The 18557-nt window shown below is 40.0% G+C and overlaps 1 protein-coding gene across 1 annotated transcript; it reads left to right on the top strand.

Annotated features, from left to right (window-relative positions):
* The first annotated feature begins 101 nt into the window (after window positions 1-101).
* SAMM50 (SAMM50 sorting and assembly machinery component) lies at window positions 102-17712 on the top strand. Its single transcript, XM_010724946.3, has 15 exons — window positions 102-239; window positions 2221-2331; window positions 3172-3273; window positions 4212-4299; window positions 6080-6186; window positions 7927-8057; window positions 8269-8356; window positions 8893-9021; window positions 9892-9963; window positions 10962-11048; window positions 12946-13016; window positions 13609-13676; window positions 14737-14883; window positions 16228-16369; window positions 17182-17712. Exons 1-15 carry the CDS (start codon window positions 219-221, stop codon window positions 17225-17227), a joined length of 1410 nt encoding a protein of 469 aa, XP_010723248.1. The 5' UTR covers window positions 102-218; the 3' UTR covers window positions 17228-17712.
* Window positions 17713-18557: the final 845 nt, after the last annotated feature.

Here is an 18557-nt window from a genome sequence, read left to right on the forward strand (position 1 = left end):
CGTTCCCGCGCCGCAGGAACACACTCCCCGGAGCGCCACCCTAACTTCCGGTCGAGCTCTCCCGCTTCCGGGCAACGTCCCTTCGCCCCGCCCCTTCCTCCTCCGTTGTCCAATGGGCGCTGGGGCGGGGTCTCCTGTCATGGCCGCCCCCGTGCCGCGGCCTTGAGCGCAGCGGTCCCGCGCCTGCCTCCGCCGAGCGCCCGTCAGCTCGCGCCGCCATGGGCACCGTGCACGCCCGGGTAGGTGAGCGCCGCGATGAGGGGAGAGGGGAGGGGGAAGGGAGGAAGGGCCTGCGAGAGAACGGCCTTGGGGCCGCGCTCTCCCGGCGACCTTCGAGCGGGTCGGGACAGCGGCTCCTGTCTGGCGGCGGGGATCGCCTGTGGGCGCTGCCATCCTTCTCGCTGGCCGTGGTGCCTGCCGTGCGGGAGCGCCACGAGATGAGCGGGCGGCCCTCGGTCCCTGCTCCACCGTGTCGGTGGGTGGAAGGCAGGCGGGCCGCGAAGGAGTCGGGCCGTAGGGCTATCGGAGGACAAGGTGGGAGAAGCTGGCGGTGCTGCTGGCTGTATCGTAAGGAAATCAGAGCAGATCTGCACCCTGCTTGGTAAAATGTGAAGTGTGGTTTTGCTTAAGTTGCTTTCCCCTTAAAGCAGCCACGGGAGCCAACCTTGAGGCCAATACAGCGTGGAATCACAGAGTGCCCCAGGTTGGAAGGCACCCTCAGGGATCATCGAGTCCAACTCCTATCTCCACACGGGGTCATCCCAATCCAAACCCTATGTCTCAGAGCGCTGTCCAAATGCTCCTTGAACTCTGGCAGCCACTGCCCTGCTGAGCCTGTACCATGCTCCAACTTGGGACCAAGTTCACTCCATTCCAGGGTCTGACCACCCCGTGGGAAATAACATCACTAACCAGGTGTGGTCATTGAGCAGCCAGCCTATCTGGGGCACAGATCTGGGGTGGGTTTCCAGACCCTCAGCCCATCTCTTTCCTCCACACACCTGTTAAATACAAGAAGGCTTTTATATGGCACTTATTCAACTGAGGGACACATTGCTGCAGGGGACTCTCGTGGTTCCACAGCATCTAATTGCCATGACTAACTTCTTCTCATATTCTTAGTTTTGTATTCATAGAATCAAAGAATGGTTTGGGTTGGAAGGGACCTTAAAGCTCACCCAGTTCCAACCCCATGCTGTGGGCAGGGCTGCCAACCAGCTCAGGCTGCCCAGAGGCCCATCCAGCCTGGCCTTGATTTCTTTCAGGGTTGGGGCACCCACAGCTTCTATGGGCAGCTGTGCCAGGGTCTCACCATTTGATTTTATTCATCTGCAGTATGTATTGCTTCACAACATTGTGTGGTTGCAGAGCATTTCATGTTTGCCTCAAAACTTGTGAGCTAGAGAGGACACCTTGTTTGTGTAACTTAATTCTGATGTGTAACAGCAGTTTATTACCCCAGTGCTCCTTAAATAATTCAGCATGGACTGTATTAGTAACTTAAGACTAAAAGTGGATTTACTGAGTTACCCAACCCTGACCTCTGCTTCTACAGGTAACCCTGCCTTCACTCATGCTTGAATCTGTCATCTTGTGATAAGAGTCTTACTTTAGGACTTCCTCAGGTGTAGTAAATAAAGCCATATTCTTTAGAAACAGTTCTAATTAAAAAGTTCTAATTAAAACTATCTAATTAATAAATAAAAAATAATCTAATTAATTCACCTTGAGAGCTTTGATGACTGGGACCTGAATGTCACATGGAGGGATACTTTTAAATGACATTAAAATATAAAAGCATAGAGATATATGTAAAGCAAAATAGTGCACTGAAAACACCTTTTTTCTTCATTGTTCATCATTCACGCTCCTCCCAAAAACCCAAACTAAGTATTGGCTCCCTGATAAAAAAAAATAAAATGTGGAGTTCATGTTTAACACAGGAAGAGTGCTTTAAAAGTAAGATTTTTCTTGGAATAGCTAAGGATGTTATTTGTGAGAGATTATTTGATATAGAAGCTATTTAGCTTTCACTAAAATTGACAACAGACACGGTGGTAACAAATGTGCTGGTAACTCCCCCCATTTCATGGTTCTTTTCAGCTTTTTTCCCCTGTGACCAGATGAGCACAGGGTCAGGAACAGTCACCTTTGTCCTTTGCAGAAGATAACTTGGAAATCACATACTTCATTAAATGCCATTTCCTTGTGTCCTCCCAGAGTTTGGAGCCCCTTCCAGCGAGTGGGCCAGACTTTGGGGCCTTGGGAGAAGAAGCTGAATTGGTTGAAGTCGAGCCTGAAGCCAAGCAGGAAATTCTTGAAAACAAAGATGTGAGTACCCAGGCAACATCCTGGCTTTTTTCTTAACAGGTGCTGCTCTTCACCGTCCCTCATAAGAAGTAACCTCATCCACAGTGCTGTTTAGTAGTGAGCCATGCAACTGCCCTTAATCTGCAGGGTGCAGTATTGGCCACGTTTGAGTAAACTGCCACCGCGTGAATTGCGTTACTGTGGTAAATGCTAACTTCAGCAAAAGATGCTGATTAATTTTTTTTTAATTATTTCACTTGGAAGGGGATCTCCGCTTTGGCCCATACTATGTTTAACCTTGCTAGACGGAAGAGGTATCATGCGTTATCTTTGTTTCTATATAATTTATTTTTCCTTTATTCTATAGTCTACTCTATACAGTTTTAATAGAGTTTGAATATTAATAATTTGTGGTGTTGTGTTGCTTGGTTGTTTTAACTCTTTCCATATGTGTAGCAGATAAAACACATGGCTAGCTACAGCTACCTACATATTCTATCTTAAATGTCTAAATATCTTGATGTGATTTCTGCGGTGACTTCTTTGTTCATATAACACCTAAGAAATCCCAGCAACAGTAGTCCACTATCTCTTCAGCTTGAAACAGTATTAGATTTGCTATTAGAACCTTCTTCTCTTCCCTTGATAGAGGAACAATTTTCCAGAATTGTAGGCAGCACTGATTTCTCATAATATAAATTAGCAGTAATTGACATAGGAATCTTTGGGTTTTTCATTTGGACAATAGTATGGGTGATTTTATGTAAATTTGTGTGTGTGTTTATTTTATGTGTAGATGGTTTTGATAGTTGTTATTAGATGCAAATTCAGTGTTTGTGCTTAAACATGGGTTGCATTTAGGTGGTCGTTCAGCACGTGCATTTTGATGGACTTGGAAGGACCAAAGATGACATTATCATGTATGAAATCGCAGATGTTTTCAAGGCTAAAAATCTCATTGATGTAAGTACTGTGGTGAATAATGGACCTACTGTTTAAAAATTCAGGTCATGATTTTTTCTCTTTTCCTGCATTGGGCTGCTCTTCTCAGACGTGAGGCAACTTTGCCAATTTTTGTAATGATTTTAAACTTGTCAAACAGAAACCAAACTGAAACAGACAATACTGGCAGATACTGTATTTTCTGATGTATTCAGCTCAAAGGTGGTGAGAGATGGCAGACAGCACTCCGAGATATTTTCAGGTTCACCATTCCTGTTTGAGAATTGCTAATTCCATAGGTGACACTTTCAGTTAATTTGCTTAAGAAAAGTACTCAGTACAGACAACCAGTGCCCATAGTGTGGCTGCCAGGAATTGTCTTCCTCTGGCTGTACAGGGCAATTGTATGCAATTTCTTTGCAAATGTCTCCTTGTAGTGCTTGGTTACACTGCTGAATTTGTCATGAAACTCACTGAGTTTTATCTCCAGATGGGGTAGAAAAAGTGTGTGTATGTGAAATTAGCATGCAAAGTGTGCATGCTACCTTTTTATTTAGGGCATGCTTGCTTTCAGAACTTTAAGAAGTGCAAAAAGGAATCAAGACTTTACCTGTAAACTAGTCTAGATTTAAGTGGATTAATGTGTGTGTGTTTGTTTTTTATCAAAAGCATGGGCCTAGTAAATAGGTGTATAAGTTTTAAGTACTGAAACCAATTTGAATAATAGGTTTAAGCATCTGAACAGTTAGGTTGCAGGCTGGATAGGAAATCTAGCCAGATGCTCTTGGTTTAATTTCTTTATGGATTTGAGCGTTAAGGCAGTTGCGATCTGATTTGAAAGCACATATATGTCTTTGTATACATAAGCCGTGAATATCGTGTGATTTAGCAGCATCTTAACTTTCATCCTAGTTATTTTCAGTAAGCTGAAAGACTGAGCTATTTATCTCATCCTATAGGTAATGAGAAAATCGCATGAAGCTCGTGAAAAGTTGCTTCGTCTAGGAATTTTTAGACAGGTAGAGGTTCTGATTGATACCTGTCAAGGTATGTATTGCTCATAAAACTCACCTGTTTTACATAAACTACTGTAATGTACATTTCTCTGTCTCACAGGTCAGATTGTTTTTGTTTATATAATTTCCAAAGCTCTCTCATATACCTCTATATATTTTATTTGAAAACATAGATGATATATATGAGAATATGTGTGTCTATATCCATCATCTATATGAAAGCGATGTATTTACATCCAAGCACACATACAGATTGGGCAGCAGATGGCTTGAGAGCAGCCCTGAGGAGGATTTGGGGATGTCTGTTGATGAGAGATTCATCATTAGCCGGCAATGTGCGTTTGCAGTCCAGAAGGCCAACTGTATCCTGGGTTGCATTAGAAGGGTGACCAACAGGTCGAGAGAGATGAAGAAATTCTTTACTGTGAGGGTAGTGAGACACTGGAACAGGTTGCCCAGTGAGGTTGTGAATGTCCACTCCCTGGAAGCATTGAAAGCCAGGCTGGATGGGGCTTTGAGCAACCTGGTCTCGAGGGAGATATCTCTGCCTATAGCTGAGATATGGGCTGTTGTAGCTAGATGATCTTAAAGCTCCCTTCCAACCCAAACCATTCTATGATTCTGTGATTCAGTGTGACTGCATATATGTGTACGTGTGTAACTATTACTTGTATATATGCAAAAATGAGTTAACTACCACAGCTGAAATAATTACGGTACCCATGCCTTAATCCAAATTTTCAGAGGAGGAATAAACACTTGAGGAAAAGCTTGAAAATACCTTCTGTACTTTCATTTTATGGGTGCCTTATTAATCAATTTGTTGTGCTTAGAGGAATTACTAGTAATTGTATCAGTGCTTCTAATTAAAAATGACCTTGTAAGATATATGGGGCAGCTGAGTGTGTGCAGGTTCCTCATTAAGGCATTAATTGCATTTTCTGTCTTGTGGTTGCTTTGCAAACTTGTCAGTATTCTTTCCAGCAAGAGAAAATTACACTATTGAGAAGCAAGAGCACTGCAGTCCCATAGGCTGTTAGCAATGGGGTGCTGTCCCAGCTGCTTCAAGCAGAATTAGGTACCCTTGACATCTGTGTTTTGGAACAGCTGCCGCATCCAGAGCCTGAAGGGAACCAGGCAATTTCTGTTGTTTAGCATTTAGCTGTAAAGTGCTGAGAATTCTGCTCTAGTGACAGCATTCCTTTTGCTATGTCTGGACCACTGTACAAATTCTGTATGCACATGCAAATGACATAGAATCATAGAATATCCTGAGTTGGAAAGTACCCACATGAGTCATTGAGTCCAACTCCTGGCTTATCACTCAAAAACCAAACCCTATGTCTGAAAACGACCAAACACTTTAACTCCTCTCACCCTGGCGCTACGCCCACTGCCCTGGGCAGCCTGTTCCAAGGCCCGACCACCTGCCCTGTGGTGCAGCCCCTGTCCCTAACCCCAGCAGCCCCTCCCCTGACACAGCTCCATGCCGTTCCCTCGGGCCCTGTCGCTGTCACACAGAGCAGAGCTCAGCGCTGCCCCTCCGCTCCCTGTGAGGAGCTGCAGCCGCCATCCGGCCTCCCCTCAGCTCCTCTGCTCTGGGCCCATCACAACAAGGTGCCTCAGCTGCTCCTCATACGTCTTGCCCTATAAACCCTTCCCCATTTTTTTTACCAAACCCTTTTTCTTTGTAATATAGTTTCTTTATAATCATTCAGTTCAACTAGCTTTCAAAAAACTGAAGTGTCTTCTGTCTGTGTTTATTTGTTTTCTAAATAGCTCTCAAGAGATACTGTTTTTTCTTTATTTAGGAGATGATGCCCTTCCAAATGGTTTAGACGTAACCTTTGAAGTAACAGAATTGAGAAGGCTAACTGGAAGCTATAACACTATGGTTGGCAACAATGAAGGCAGTATGGTATGGATCATTTCAAATTGTTAATTCCTTTTGATAGCCCTCTTACTTCCATGTTTTAAGCACAGCAAGGAATTTAGTGATTAAACAAGTGAGGACTTGATCCAAACCAAATTATTTTCTTGATCCTGCTTTACTAAAGCTTTGTTGGACTTTTGTCTTTAAAGAGCCTTTGTATTAGTCAGGCTTTCATTCAGCAAAAGCCTGTTTTGTGTTAGGGAAGTGTTGTACAAATGCAACTCAGTTATGCCATCTCAGTATGTTGGATTTTTTTTTTAATTCTTAAAATTATTTCAGTTATTTTTTATAATATTTAAGGTACTTTATCTACTAAAGAGACTAGTAGTTTGGCATTTAGCTTGTATGAGATCTATTTAAACGTTGAGTTTTTTTTCTTCTCAGAATGCTTTATATTTGACTTAGAAGTTGTTTTTGTTTTTCATTGATTTCAGCCCAGTACCAGTTATTTTGGGCTGTAGAGCACTGGGTTTTTCACAACCAAATAAACTGTGGAACTTATTTCTATTTGATTCACTTCAGAATGCATCCGATTAAAATCTTGTGCGAAGAATATTTACCAACTGAAGTAAATGCTGTGCTGTTTTGTTACCTTGATGTTAACAGTAGTGCTAGTTTAAGTACATCCTGCTTTCTTACGCTTAGTCCTGCTCCCATTCTACCTTTGCATGTGCACAGCATGGCTCTTCCTGGGTCTGGTCCATAAGCCAGATCAAGGGACTCATCCTTTTCTTCTTAGAAGTATTTTTAACCTGGATAAGTTACTGCACGAGTCAGGTAATGGTGTTACGTAAGTGCGGGGAGAATTGGAACCAAGCGAGTTGAGAAATGCTTGTCCACCTATGCTGCTGGGAGCAGTGTCCAGGATGTTGCAGTCCAAAGGAAATCAGTAGGGAATGCTACTGGAACTGGCTTCTGTCTGATCTCAAGCAGCTTCTGGACTCTTCTCACTGAGACTAATCCTGCAGCTCCCACCCGTGAAAACTTTGCCACATAAATCCAAAACGTGGTTGTAGTGCATTTGGAAACAGTCTTAGAGCTGCCTTGGTTTCTCTTTTTGAACTCAGCTTCCCTTTCTACTTGATGTTATTTTGTTACTGAGAAGTAAAATATTTGGGTGATAAGAGCATGGCACAAGCATACACTGGTCTTGACAGCAGCTATTGTTTCTTCAAGAGTTGAACTGATTTGACATTTATCCTAATCCGTAAATTCATCTGAAACCTGGAAAGTTGTAATGGTATGTTGTATTGCCATAAATATATTGTTCTTGAGAACAAAAATACCAGTGTGGCTCTGTATTGATAATCTTCCATTGCTGTGGTTCCAACGGTCCCTACCTGGTAGGTAGCTTCCCCAGTGATCCGCTGAAAAGTCTGCAGTTGCCAAAGATTTATCCGGCCTTTTAGATTGGTTGGGAGATTTTGCTGGAAATAATAGCAGTACTAAGTATACAGTGAGAACACACAGTGTCAGCAGGCACTGCACAGCACTAAAAGTTGGGTGATGATACTAACTGTAATGTGTGGTATCATGATGGCTGTTGTTGCCACTGCAAAGAAAAACCTATTTTATAAGAAAAAACTTGTTCAATTACTAGTATATTTAATGCCTATTTTTCTCATTCTTAGGTTAGAGGTACCTATCTTCAGCACGTGATTAAGATGCAACTTAGCAAACTATGAAATGGTGTTTTGGTGTTTTTTTTTTTCCTAATTTATATAGGTACTTGGGCTGAAGTTCCCCAATCTCCTTGGACGTGCAGAAAAGGTAACCTTCCAGTTCTCCTATGGAACAAAGGAAACTTCATATGGCCTGTCATTCTTCAAGCCACAGCCTGGAAACTTCGAAAGAAAGTAGGAAATACATTTGAGTATCTCTTTTTTATGAAGAAATATGGAACAGTTAGTAAGATGTTTCACTGAGTAGTAATCCAGTCTGTTCCTTTGCTGAGGATCTATTAGTCTTAAAGTATCAGAGCTGGTTTCTTAATTTTTTGTGATAATGTAAAACTCCACCTACTTAAACAGTTTCACTTTCAAACCTACCAGTAACGTTGTGGTTCAGTTTTTCAGTTAACCTGTATAAAGTAACTGGACAGTTCCCTTGGAGTTCTCTTCGTGAAACTGATAGAGGAATATCAACAGAATTTAATGTAAGTGTAGCACAAGTGTTTGTGGAGCACATGCTTCCTTCATATTTAGTTCAGGTCACAGCTGGCTTTCACAAATATCTGCTTTACTTTCTTAAAGACTGAAACACTTTGACTTGTGCAAATTTGTCATTGTTTGAAAGAGACCTTGGAACGTAATCTTTATTTTCGCCATATAAAAATGCCACTGCATTTTTTTGCAAGTTTTTAATGATTAAAGCACTGTTTTAGAAAGACAGACGGTTGTTTTGCTCACCATATTCACCCAGTTCAGGATATTTTTCATCTGGGCTAAATGGAGTTGTGTGCACCTAATTGGAGAAACTCCCTTGGCTGGAGCAGAATTACTCCAAAATGAAAAATTATTTCTCTCTGATCAAAATATTATGGAAAGAAAAAGCATAGGCTCATGTATGAATAAGCTTGAGAGAGAGACAGTTTTTTTCAGGTAAATGTTTGTTTTAATTTTGTAGTAAAATTGTCTTACTGTCTCAATTCTTTTCTTTTTCCTTCTCTTCTTTTTCTTTTTTCTTTTGTAGTTTCCAATTTGGAAGACCAATCACACACTGAAGTGGGAGGGTGTGTGGAGAGAGCTTGGCTGCCTTGCTAGAACAGCATCCTTTTCTGTTCGAGAAGAAAGTGGACACTCTCTTAAATCTTCTGTATCTGTAAGGCTTTTTCCTGTCTTAAATGGGCCGTATGTTATTTTGAGTAATTGCAGTCTTACAAATGATTCCAAAGGAGCTTTTTGTCTGGCTTTCTTAGTAGGTACTGTGTTTTTCTTCAGATATGTCTTCTGCAGTGCTCGGTCATTCACACAGTCATCCAGGAGATCCAAAGGGAAAATATTTTTTCAAAGTTGGCTGTTGCATTTTGACTGTTACATATGCTTGCCTGTTCTTTCTTCAGAACTGTCATCTAGCATCTGTTGCTGCAGCATTGGTTACTTACGTGTCAGCACTATTAACCTCTGCAAATAAAGTTGAATTATTGCAAAGTAATGAATAGAGCACATCCAACAAGTTGTTGCTGGGGATCTTGCAAGGCCACATTTCATTGTTTTTCTGAGCACTGCTGTCTTACATCCCCCATGCTGCTCCCACTTTACGTTAAAGAAAATAGGTTCAACGACCTTTTTCATCGTACAGTTGCTGTGCCATTTCTAAATACTGTTTCCTATAGTATTTTTTTGCTGATTTTTAATTTGTAGGTCAAATTGTGGGTTATAAACTATTTGCAGGCTAATGTCACAAAATTGGTGATACGCACTGGGGCATTGTTGCTGCTATGTGTGTATCATAGCTGAAAGTTATTACTAATCAAATAAACAAATAAATGTATTTATTTGATGTGGCCTCCTCTGAAGTTAAAAGTAAGTTAGACTGCTGAAACATTTTTCTCAAATCCGTGGAGCTGTGTAAGCCTGGAGCTGTAGTCGTCTCCTTCTGTGTGCACAGGTTGTGTTGGAAAATAATGGTGTCACTTTGTGATATTCAATGGATATGAGAACTGAAAAATAATTGTTTGATTCTTTCCAGCATGCCATGGTAATTGATTCCCGGAACTCTTCAATCTTGCCAAAACGAGGTGCTTTGCTGAAAATTAATCAGGTAGGATTAAATCACTGCTATTGTTACTGGATATTATCCGCATATGCAATCATAAACTGACTAGGATAGAGCGATGATGAATAGTTGCTTTTTATCTTTAGAGTGTGCCATTTAAAAAACATGATTTTTTTTCTTAATGGAGGCACATTTTCATTTCTGTATCATGCTGAAACAGTGCAGTCAGTTTCTTGCCATTAGCACTGACGTATTTATTAGCAGAGGTGCTTTATCACAAGACAGTATCTCTTCTTCACTCAATAGGCAGTAGTGGCCCCTTGTTTTCAGTTGATTCCAGAAGTTTCCTGCCACTATACTGTAAAGCTACCAGACTCTGGTCATATTACTACTTGAAAAGTAAGAAAGATGGGATGGAAATAACTCTGAGTGGTGTCCACACGGTTTTTACTCTTGTTGCATTTTGAGCTTTTCGAAAACCTGTCTCTTGTGCTATACGGCTTAGTACTTCAGAAGCATTAACTTCTGCAGGGCTGCAGAAGCAGATTGCTTTGAAATGCCATTGAAACTAGAAGTGCTGCTGCTGCAGAGAATTCCTCTGAGTGAGAATGGCAGTTATAATTCAGGGTTTAGTTAACATACCATTTCTTAGATGCTGTGCGTAACACCAATTCAGTCATTTGTTATATTCAACTGTGGCTTGTGTAATACTACTATTTGTATTCAGTTCTTCAGCCCCACTTTAGCTCCTAAGAAGATTTCATAGGTACTAAATAAACATCACAGATTTGATTTTGGTTGCTTGAAGTTTTTTTTATATTGTGCTCTTGCTTAGAAAGCAACAGCCTGATTTAATATGTAGGAGACAGATAAGTTCTGAGAGTCAAGTTGCTTTTTCATTGGTTCAGAATTCATTTGTCTCAATATCTGATATGCTTCTTACACAGAAAATACTGCTTATGCAGATGCACACATGATGAATTTTGCATGGGAAGAAACATGTAATACCAATCACACAACTCTAAATTTTGTTGTCTTTGCAGGAGCTGGCTGGATATACAGGTGGAGATGTGAGCTTTCTAAAAGAAGATTTTGAATTTCAATTGAATAAGCAGCTTCTCTGGGACTCGGTAATTTTTTTAGAAGATAATTTAGTAATTGAAATAATGGATGAGTGACTGAATCTGTGTCTTATGATGACTGTGGACTGAAAAAAGATGATCGAAGTTAAAGGTGGATGGTAGAGATCTTAGTGCGGGTTTTTTTTGGAAGTGAAATACTCTTATTTCTAAACTGATGTTTCTACCATGTACATTCTCTTGAGAATTGGACAGTTTGGAAAGAAAGAATTGTCCTACAGTTCCCCATAGGAACTATTTTCCTTTCAGAAGGAATGTTGGGCATGTCTTTTCTTTGTAGTTTTTCTAAGATTGACTTTTGAAAATGTTTTTCACCTGACTATGAATAGTCTGGCTTCTCTTTAGTCAGGTTTAGTTAGCTTTCACCATTTGAAATTAGGAACATATGGCTACTGATTCTGGAGTCGTAGCATGTATTACATGATAATTATCTCTGATATGTAAAACTGCTGGGAAAGAAAGGAAAAGTGGCTTCACTACAACACTGAGAGCAACTTCCATTATGAAGATGTAAAAATTGAGGTGGCAATAATTTCCATCCCAACATGTTAAATTTAAATAAATAATGTTTATAAAGTTGAGACAGTCTCTGTTACTTAATAGCTTTCTGAAAAGGATTGGTATAATGAAGAGACTGGAAATAGGTTATGCCAGTGCTATAACTGGAAAAACTCAAAGCTACTTTCATAGTGCAGATATTAATAAACTGGTGGTTCTGTAAGGGTCTGTCTGGTGTTTCATGCTTTTATTCTGAGGAGACTCAGTTCAGTGAAGTTTTGGGTTAGATCAATGAGGCCAACATAGAAAGGCATTTTAAAGCAATTTGGTTATACCTCTTTCTCATTACATCATGTGGTGGAAGAACGGGCATAGCATGATGAGCTTTTAGTCATCTTACATGTATTTGCTGATTTTCCATTGAACAAAACAGCATGTTCTCCTATGAAGTAATTTAATAACTTCTTGGCTGTGCAAAAAGGACTTCCTTCTTTCTCAGTCATGACTAACTAATATGGCTACATCATGAATAAAAGTGAAGAAAATCTCATCCTAAGATATAGGCATTTTATGAGATCTATTGCTTTTGAGTATGGACTGCTGTGCACCTGACCTTTGCATATGCTGGGTACTGCTTAATGAGATGTGTATGCACTTGATGATGGCTCATCTCTGATCATGATACAGAAATCTGTTGGGCCTCTGGGGATGAAAGGTAACAGGAACAGGCTGTACACCAGAGAAATTGCCCAGCACCTGTAGCCTAAGTGTTGACAGTAGATCTCACTGCTTGGTACTTGTGCTCTGTACACAGACTGCAAGCAGATGATTAAATATATTTAGTACAGTGATTTGACTTCCAGGAGTTACTGCATAGATTAGCAGTAATTATATGTATGTATTTGATGCCTATATAGTGATTTGTGGAGAATGGCTTCATTTAGTTGTAAGGCTAATTTACAGTCAGGCGATAATGTAAAATTATTTCTATTTTCCAAATTTAACCTCCTACTGGTTTAAAATTGCCTGGAGTAATTTATGTCAGCAGGGTTTGTCTCATTTCAAGGCATGAAAAATTGTAGGAAAGAGCTGGACGAGTGCTCTCTTTAGCTATGGTGGAAGCAGTGCTTGGTTTAAAATTTCCTACTTTAAACTTTAAGGTGCAGCACTGCATAGCGTAGAAAGAGGGCAGCAATGATCAAGAGTTGCCTAAAAAATACAGTTACTGAAGATCCTTGTATGCACTGTGATCACCTGAAACTTTTGGTCAGACTAAAGGGAGCTGTGCCTTTACTAAGCAGTGGCATTTTACTAATGATTTTTTTTAGGGAAATAGAATACTACATCTTAGTAAAAAGGAAAAAAGAGAAACAAATTTTTTTCTCCAAAGGTTTTTTCAGCATCGCTTTGGGGTGGAATGCTAGTACCCATTGGAGACAAGCCATCCAGTATAGCTGATAGGTAAGGTTTCTTTTTAATGTCTCTTGATTTCTTTCAGTCAACCCAGGTAATGTATGAGAAAAAAATTATACAGCAGAATAGAGAAGAAGTAGCTCTGATTTGGGGGATAATAAAAATAAACTACTAATTAGCTTTACGTGCATGTTAATAATCAAAACATGCTTTCTGGCTTTTATTTTCATATTGGGGAGGGATAATTCAGTAAGTAGTAGTTCTGCCTACCAATATTTGCCATTTCTAAGAGGTATTTACCATCTTCAACATTTCATACTGGGCATACATAACACTGCAGGTATTTTCAGAAGTAAAGTCATGTAATAACTTGGCTTTTTAGGCAGTTTTGCCCTCCAGTGCCTATGTTTAAAGATCATCAACAGAAATCATTTAGACTTTAATTTATTTACAGTAAGTACTTATAGTCAATTGTCTTGGCTTCACATGTAATAGACCTTAACTAGAGTATTTCTATCAAAATTCTTATAGCAGACTTTACTAGACTTGTTATGAAGTCACTTGTAATTTTGAAAAACAAAGTTAAAAGTATGAGTAGTTTCAAGTGAAGTACTGAACTAGATTTGTTTGTATTTACTAGGTTTTACCTTGGTGGACCAACGAGTGTGCGAGGATTCAGTATGTACAGCATTGGACCCCAGAGTGACGGTCTGAAACTTTTAATTCCTGCTCTTCTGTCAATACTGAAAATATTAGTTCGTAACGAATCCTCAAATTCTGTCCTTAAGCTTTCTGTAGCTTTAAGATAGTTGCTCCCTTTAAGTTCTTTGATTCTGAGAGGAGTTATGTCTCTGATCTGTCATTATATTTTAGTTCACAGTGGAACAAAACCCAGTAGTTCTTAGCGAAGCCTTTGCTACTTCTACAAACCAAACCTACCTTCAGACTTTTGTAGGTTACTGTTATGTTTGTTTTTTTATTAACTCAGACTTTTAGTGTATATAGAATACACGCAGTTTTCTAGTGCTTCTTAAAGTGAATTTCACCAGTGCATGGTTTTACCTAAAATAAATCAAAGATATGCCAGAACTCTTTTTTTTTTGTTTTTCCTGGCACCTGTTTCTTTTACTTATGAGGCTCAAAACTTCTAAAATCATATTTTTATCTCCAGGTTTACCTGTGGTCTTTAGCAGGGATGAACAAGTTTCAAACTTCCAGTATGTCTCTTTAATTAGTAAGCCTTTGAGCTTAAAAAAGTCCTGAAAGACAGTAACAGTGGCATTAAATCTCTTTTTGATTCAGCATGTGTTCAGGTAGCTTATGGGAAAGGCAATCTGATCATCAGAGGTGTTTTGAGAGCGAGGAATTTCCTCAGTTCTATTCCTTACTCTTCTGACTTGCCATTATTATAGACTATTTGCTTAGCCGTATCAATTTCCCATTTTTACAACTGAGGTAAGTCTGTGGAAGAGCTTCAGAAGGTAACCTCTGATGAACTGCAAGTAGGTGCATGCCACAGGTGAGGGCGTGAAGAAAAGGACTGGTTCACTTGGAAAGCGTAAAGAATGGTGTAAGTCCTAATTTCTACTTGAGTTGTGAGGTTGGGGAGAGCTAGAAAGCAATTGGCAAGAGCTGTGAAAGGGGTAGCAGTGCAGTGTAGAGCAACTTAAAGGATGTATTCTTGTCTCTTTAAGACCTGGTTCTTCTAAGATATTCCACAGTAAATGCTTTCATTTTCAACATTCATTTCAATATTTTCCGTAACTAGGTGATTACTTGGGAGGAGAAGCCTACTGGGCTGGAGGTTTGCATCTCTACACTCCTCTACCTTTCCGACCAGGCCGAGGAGGGTTTGGAGACCTTTTCCGAACACATTTCTTCCTCAATGCCGGAAACCTCTGCAATCTTAACTATGGTAAGCCTCAGAACAATTGTACATAACAAAATCTGCTTCTTTCTCTCTCTCTCTCTCTCTCTCTCTCTCTCTCTCTCTTTATATATGTGTATATTCTCTCTATATATAGAAGCAAAAAGGAGAGAACTGCTAAGGGCCTATTGGCTCAAAAGCATTTTGTTTACTACATACATTTCAGTGGCTGTCAAAAAGCTGTTGCTATGAACTTGTGTATTTGACATATTGCCAGTAGTTTTCTTAACTCTTCACATAAATTATAGCACAATTATAAGAGAGCTGGCATGGTAGCAGTGGTATCTTTGTCATGGTGGTGTTCACAAATCAGTGTGAAAATTGATTAATTGATGTTATAGTGATATTCTAATGTTTTTTGGAGTTGACTAAGTAAAAAGTGGTGGCATAGATGGTATAGATGTGGGTAGTATAGGTGAGGGTGTGGTGGCTGATGAGAATTTTTTTTTCTTCCATAGCCAACTTTTTTCAAGATGTATTGCAGTGCATTAGTAAATGCTTTTTCAGTATCTGTTTAAGCAGTTTTGGGAGGTGATCTTCCAACCTCAAGCATTCTGTAATAAATAAAAGAGGAGGGGAAAAAAAAAATAAAATAAGCAAGTGATATAAAAAGCAATTGTTGGCTACCAGCTGACCGATGCCCAGCCAGGTGCTGAGGAACAGCAACCCATGGCAAACTCCCAGGCAGTTTTATTGCTGAACATGGTATTGTATGGTATGGGCTATGCCTTTAATCAGCATGGCGCAGCTGTCTTGTGTGTTCCCTTCCAGCCTCTTGTCCATCAGCAGCCTACTCCCTAGTGGGGACAGAGTGGATTATAGAGAAAGCCTTTGTGATGTGCATGCAGTGTTCAGCAATAGCTGAAATATCAGTGTGTTATTAACATTGTTTTAGTCACAAATCGAAAACACAGCACCTATATGGATTGCTATGAGGAAAATTAACTCTATCCCAGTGAAAGTCAGTACAGGGATATAGTGATATTTGAAGAATATCTTGCTTGATAAAGAGGGGTGGCATCCGTATGGGAGTGAAAATCAGATAAATCCTCTATAAAACCAGTAGAGGTCTGCTACAGGATTTGGTTAAGGCTTTACTACTCATTTCCTGCAAGTAGGTACCCTATGCTGGGAAATGAAATTCAGCCAGTCTTAGAAGTGGGTGGTTTGAGTCCAGTGTCCTTGGCTTTTGTGAGAATTGTGGGTAATACACTTTTAATCTACAGGAGGTGCTCCTAAGTAATCTGGCTTCTAGCTGTGAAAATCCAGCTAGTCTTTGAATATCTCAGCAATCTCCTCTGATTCTTTGTTGTCCTGGTCTTTTGCATTCAGGTGATGGTCCCAAAGCTCACCTGCAGAAGCTGGCAGAGTACATCCGATGGTCTTACGGTGCTGGAATAGTGCTCCGACTTGGAAACATTGCTAGATTAGAACTTAATTACTGTTTCCCCATGGGAGTACAGTCGGGTGACAGGTTTGTTTTTTACACTGGCTCCTTTAGTTGTAATTAGTTTTAAAAGTATCTGCACTTCTGTCTGGTTTTGGAAGAGAAAATTGTTGTCTTTTGTTTCTTCCATGCCAGTTTTGAGATATTTTTTTTAGCACTTTTTGCTCTTTTCTTTCAGCTGGCTATGTCCACATTTGTTTCACAGTACTTCTTAGTTTAAGACTGTTTATATCTCAAGTTTCATAGTTCATTGAACTTGAGATCAGCTGTTGAAATGTGTGAATAGCTGTGTAGCAGATTATATTTCTTTAGGAGAAATGATCACTCAAACAGCTCAAGGGATTTTCCTAAGCCTTCCAAAAACAAATGATTGGATAAATCACAACTTTAATGTCTTTGCTTGAAAAATGAACACAAGTGTAATTACAGAAAAAGAGAAAGGGAGAACAAATAATTTGTTAGCAACCAATTATTCTACACCAAGAAAATATTATAATACATAATAAAAAAGCTTAAGGAAGCTCTTCATGCCTGAGTAGTAGCAAAAATACTGTGTGAGATACTGTTTCATACAGAACTCGTTTATGTTTCTACTTGTCATTCATGTGAATTGTAAACAAATAGGAGCAATTTGAAAATTATGGATTTTATTTTGAAAATGTAAGTGCTCCATATGGTGACACATTGACAAAGCATTTATTTAAAAGAGCCTTTGTCAGCTAAAGTTTGAACTGTAACCCTCCAGACATTGAAAACCTTGGAAATTGAGGCACAGGGAAAATTGATCTTATCAGTACCTTATTTTTCATTTTTGCTGTTTATTATTTATTTCTTCTCAGGATATGTGATGGTGTTCAGTTTGGAGCAGGAATCAGATTCCTCTAATGTGGAAACAATTCACATCAGTAATATGAAGATGAAACCTCTAATGGATATGAAGACTTCAGAATAGCTTGATACGGTCTATTTTTTTTCTTGAAATACTGATAGACATCTGAATGATTTGCCTCCAATTCCACAAGAAACTACATTAAAAAATCATGCTCTAAAAGTTCTTTGTACCTCTGATTCTTATCAAAGATAGGAGAATATTTTTTGGGATCCTAGCTATTTTAATTTCCGGCTTTTACTTATTTTTTGCTTCTTAAAATACCAGAACTTCACTGGAAGCTGGTTGTTGGATTCTTTTCAAATGGTTGTAGTTGTCATTGGCCTGCGCAGCCTTCAGACTTCTAATTGCAGGTCTCACGAGTGTTGGGATGACCAAGCATGTATGTGGTCAGTTTCTTTACCATCATCAAAGTGCATAAAAATGATTTGATGCAAAATTAGTGGTTATAGGTAAAATAAAATGTGCTGTTTCAAATGTGTTTCACTTCTGTAAAATTACCTATATGTAAGTGCCTCATACAATCTGAATTGCATACTGCGCTCAACTCCAGCTGTCTAGGATAGTAAGTACTAAAATCCAAGAATATGACGTGCTAGAGAGAAGGGATGCAATCCAGAGGCACCTGGACAGGCTTGAGAGGAAGCTCATGAAGTTCAACAAGGCCAAATACAAGGTCCTGTACTTGGGTCGGGGTAATCCCAAGCACAGATACAGGTTGGGCAGAGAATGGCCTGAGAGCAGGCTTGAGGAGAAAGATTTGGGAATGTCGGTTGATGAAAGACTCAACATGAGCTGGCAATGTGTGCTGGCAGCCCAGAAGGCCAACTGTATCCTGGGTTGCATTAAGAGAAGTCTGACAAGCAGGTCAAGGGAGGGGATTCTGCCCATCTGCTGTGCTCTTGTGAGACCCCATCTGGAGTACTGTGTCCAGTTCTTGGTCCCCTACACAAGAAGGACATTGAGGTATTGGAGCAGATCCAGAGGAGGGCCGTGAAGGTCATAAGAAGGCTGGTGTGCCTCCCCTATGAGAATAGGCTAAGCAAGCTAGGGCTTTTCAGCCTGGAGAAGAGAAGGCTGTGAGGAGACCTGATAACGGCCTTCTGGTACCTGAAGGGGGGCCTACAGGAGAGCTGGGGAGAGACTTTTTATAAGGACATGCAGTGACAGGACAAGGGGAAACAGCTTTAAACTGGAAGAGGGTAGATTTGGACTAGATATGAGGAAGAAATTCTTTATTGTGAAGGTTGTGATACACTGCAACAGGTTGCCCAGAGAGGTTGTGAATGTCCCCTCCCTGTAAACATTCAAGGCCAGACTGGGTGG

This window comes from Meleagris gallopavo, chromosome 1 (genome assembly GCF_000146605.3).
Source record: "Meleagris gallopavo isolate NT-WF06-2002-E0010 breed Aviagen turkey brand Nicholas breeding stock chromosome 1, Turkey_5.1, whole genome shotgun sequence".
Taxonomy (NCBI): domain Eukaryota; kingdom Metazoa; phylum Chordata; class Aves; order Galliformes; family Phasianidae; genus Meleagris; species Meleagris gallopavo.

Excerpts from the sequence above, each read along its gene's own strand:
- SAMM50 (XM_010724946.3), top strand. The coding sequence starts at position 219 with ATGGGCACCGTGCACGCCCGG. Across the intron at positions 2,332-3,171 it reads AAATTCTTGAAAACAAAGAT|GTGGTCGTTCAGCACGTGCA; the intron begins GTGAGTACCCAG and ends GGTTGCATTTAG. Across the intron at positions 13,017-13,608 it reads CCATCCAGTATAGCTGATAG|GTTTTACCTTGGTGGACCAA; the intron begins GTAAGGTTTCTT and ends TGTATTTACTAG.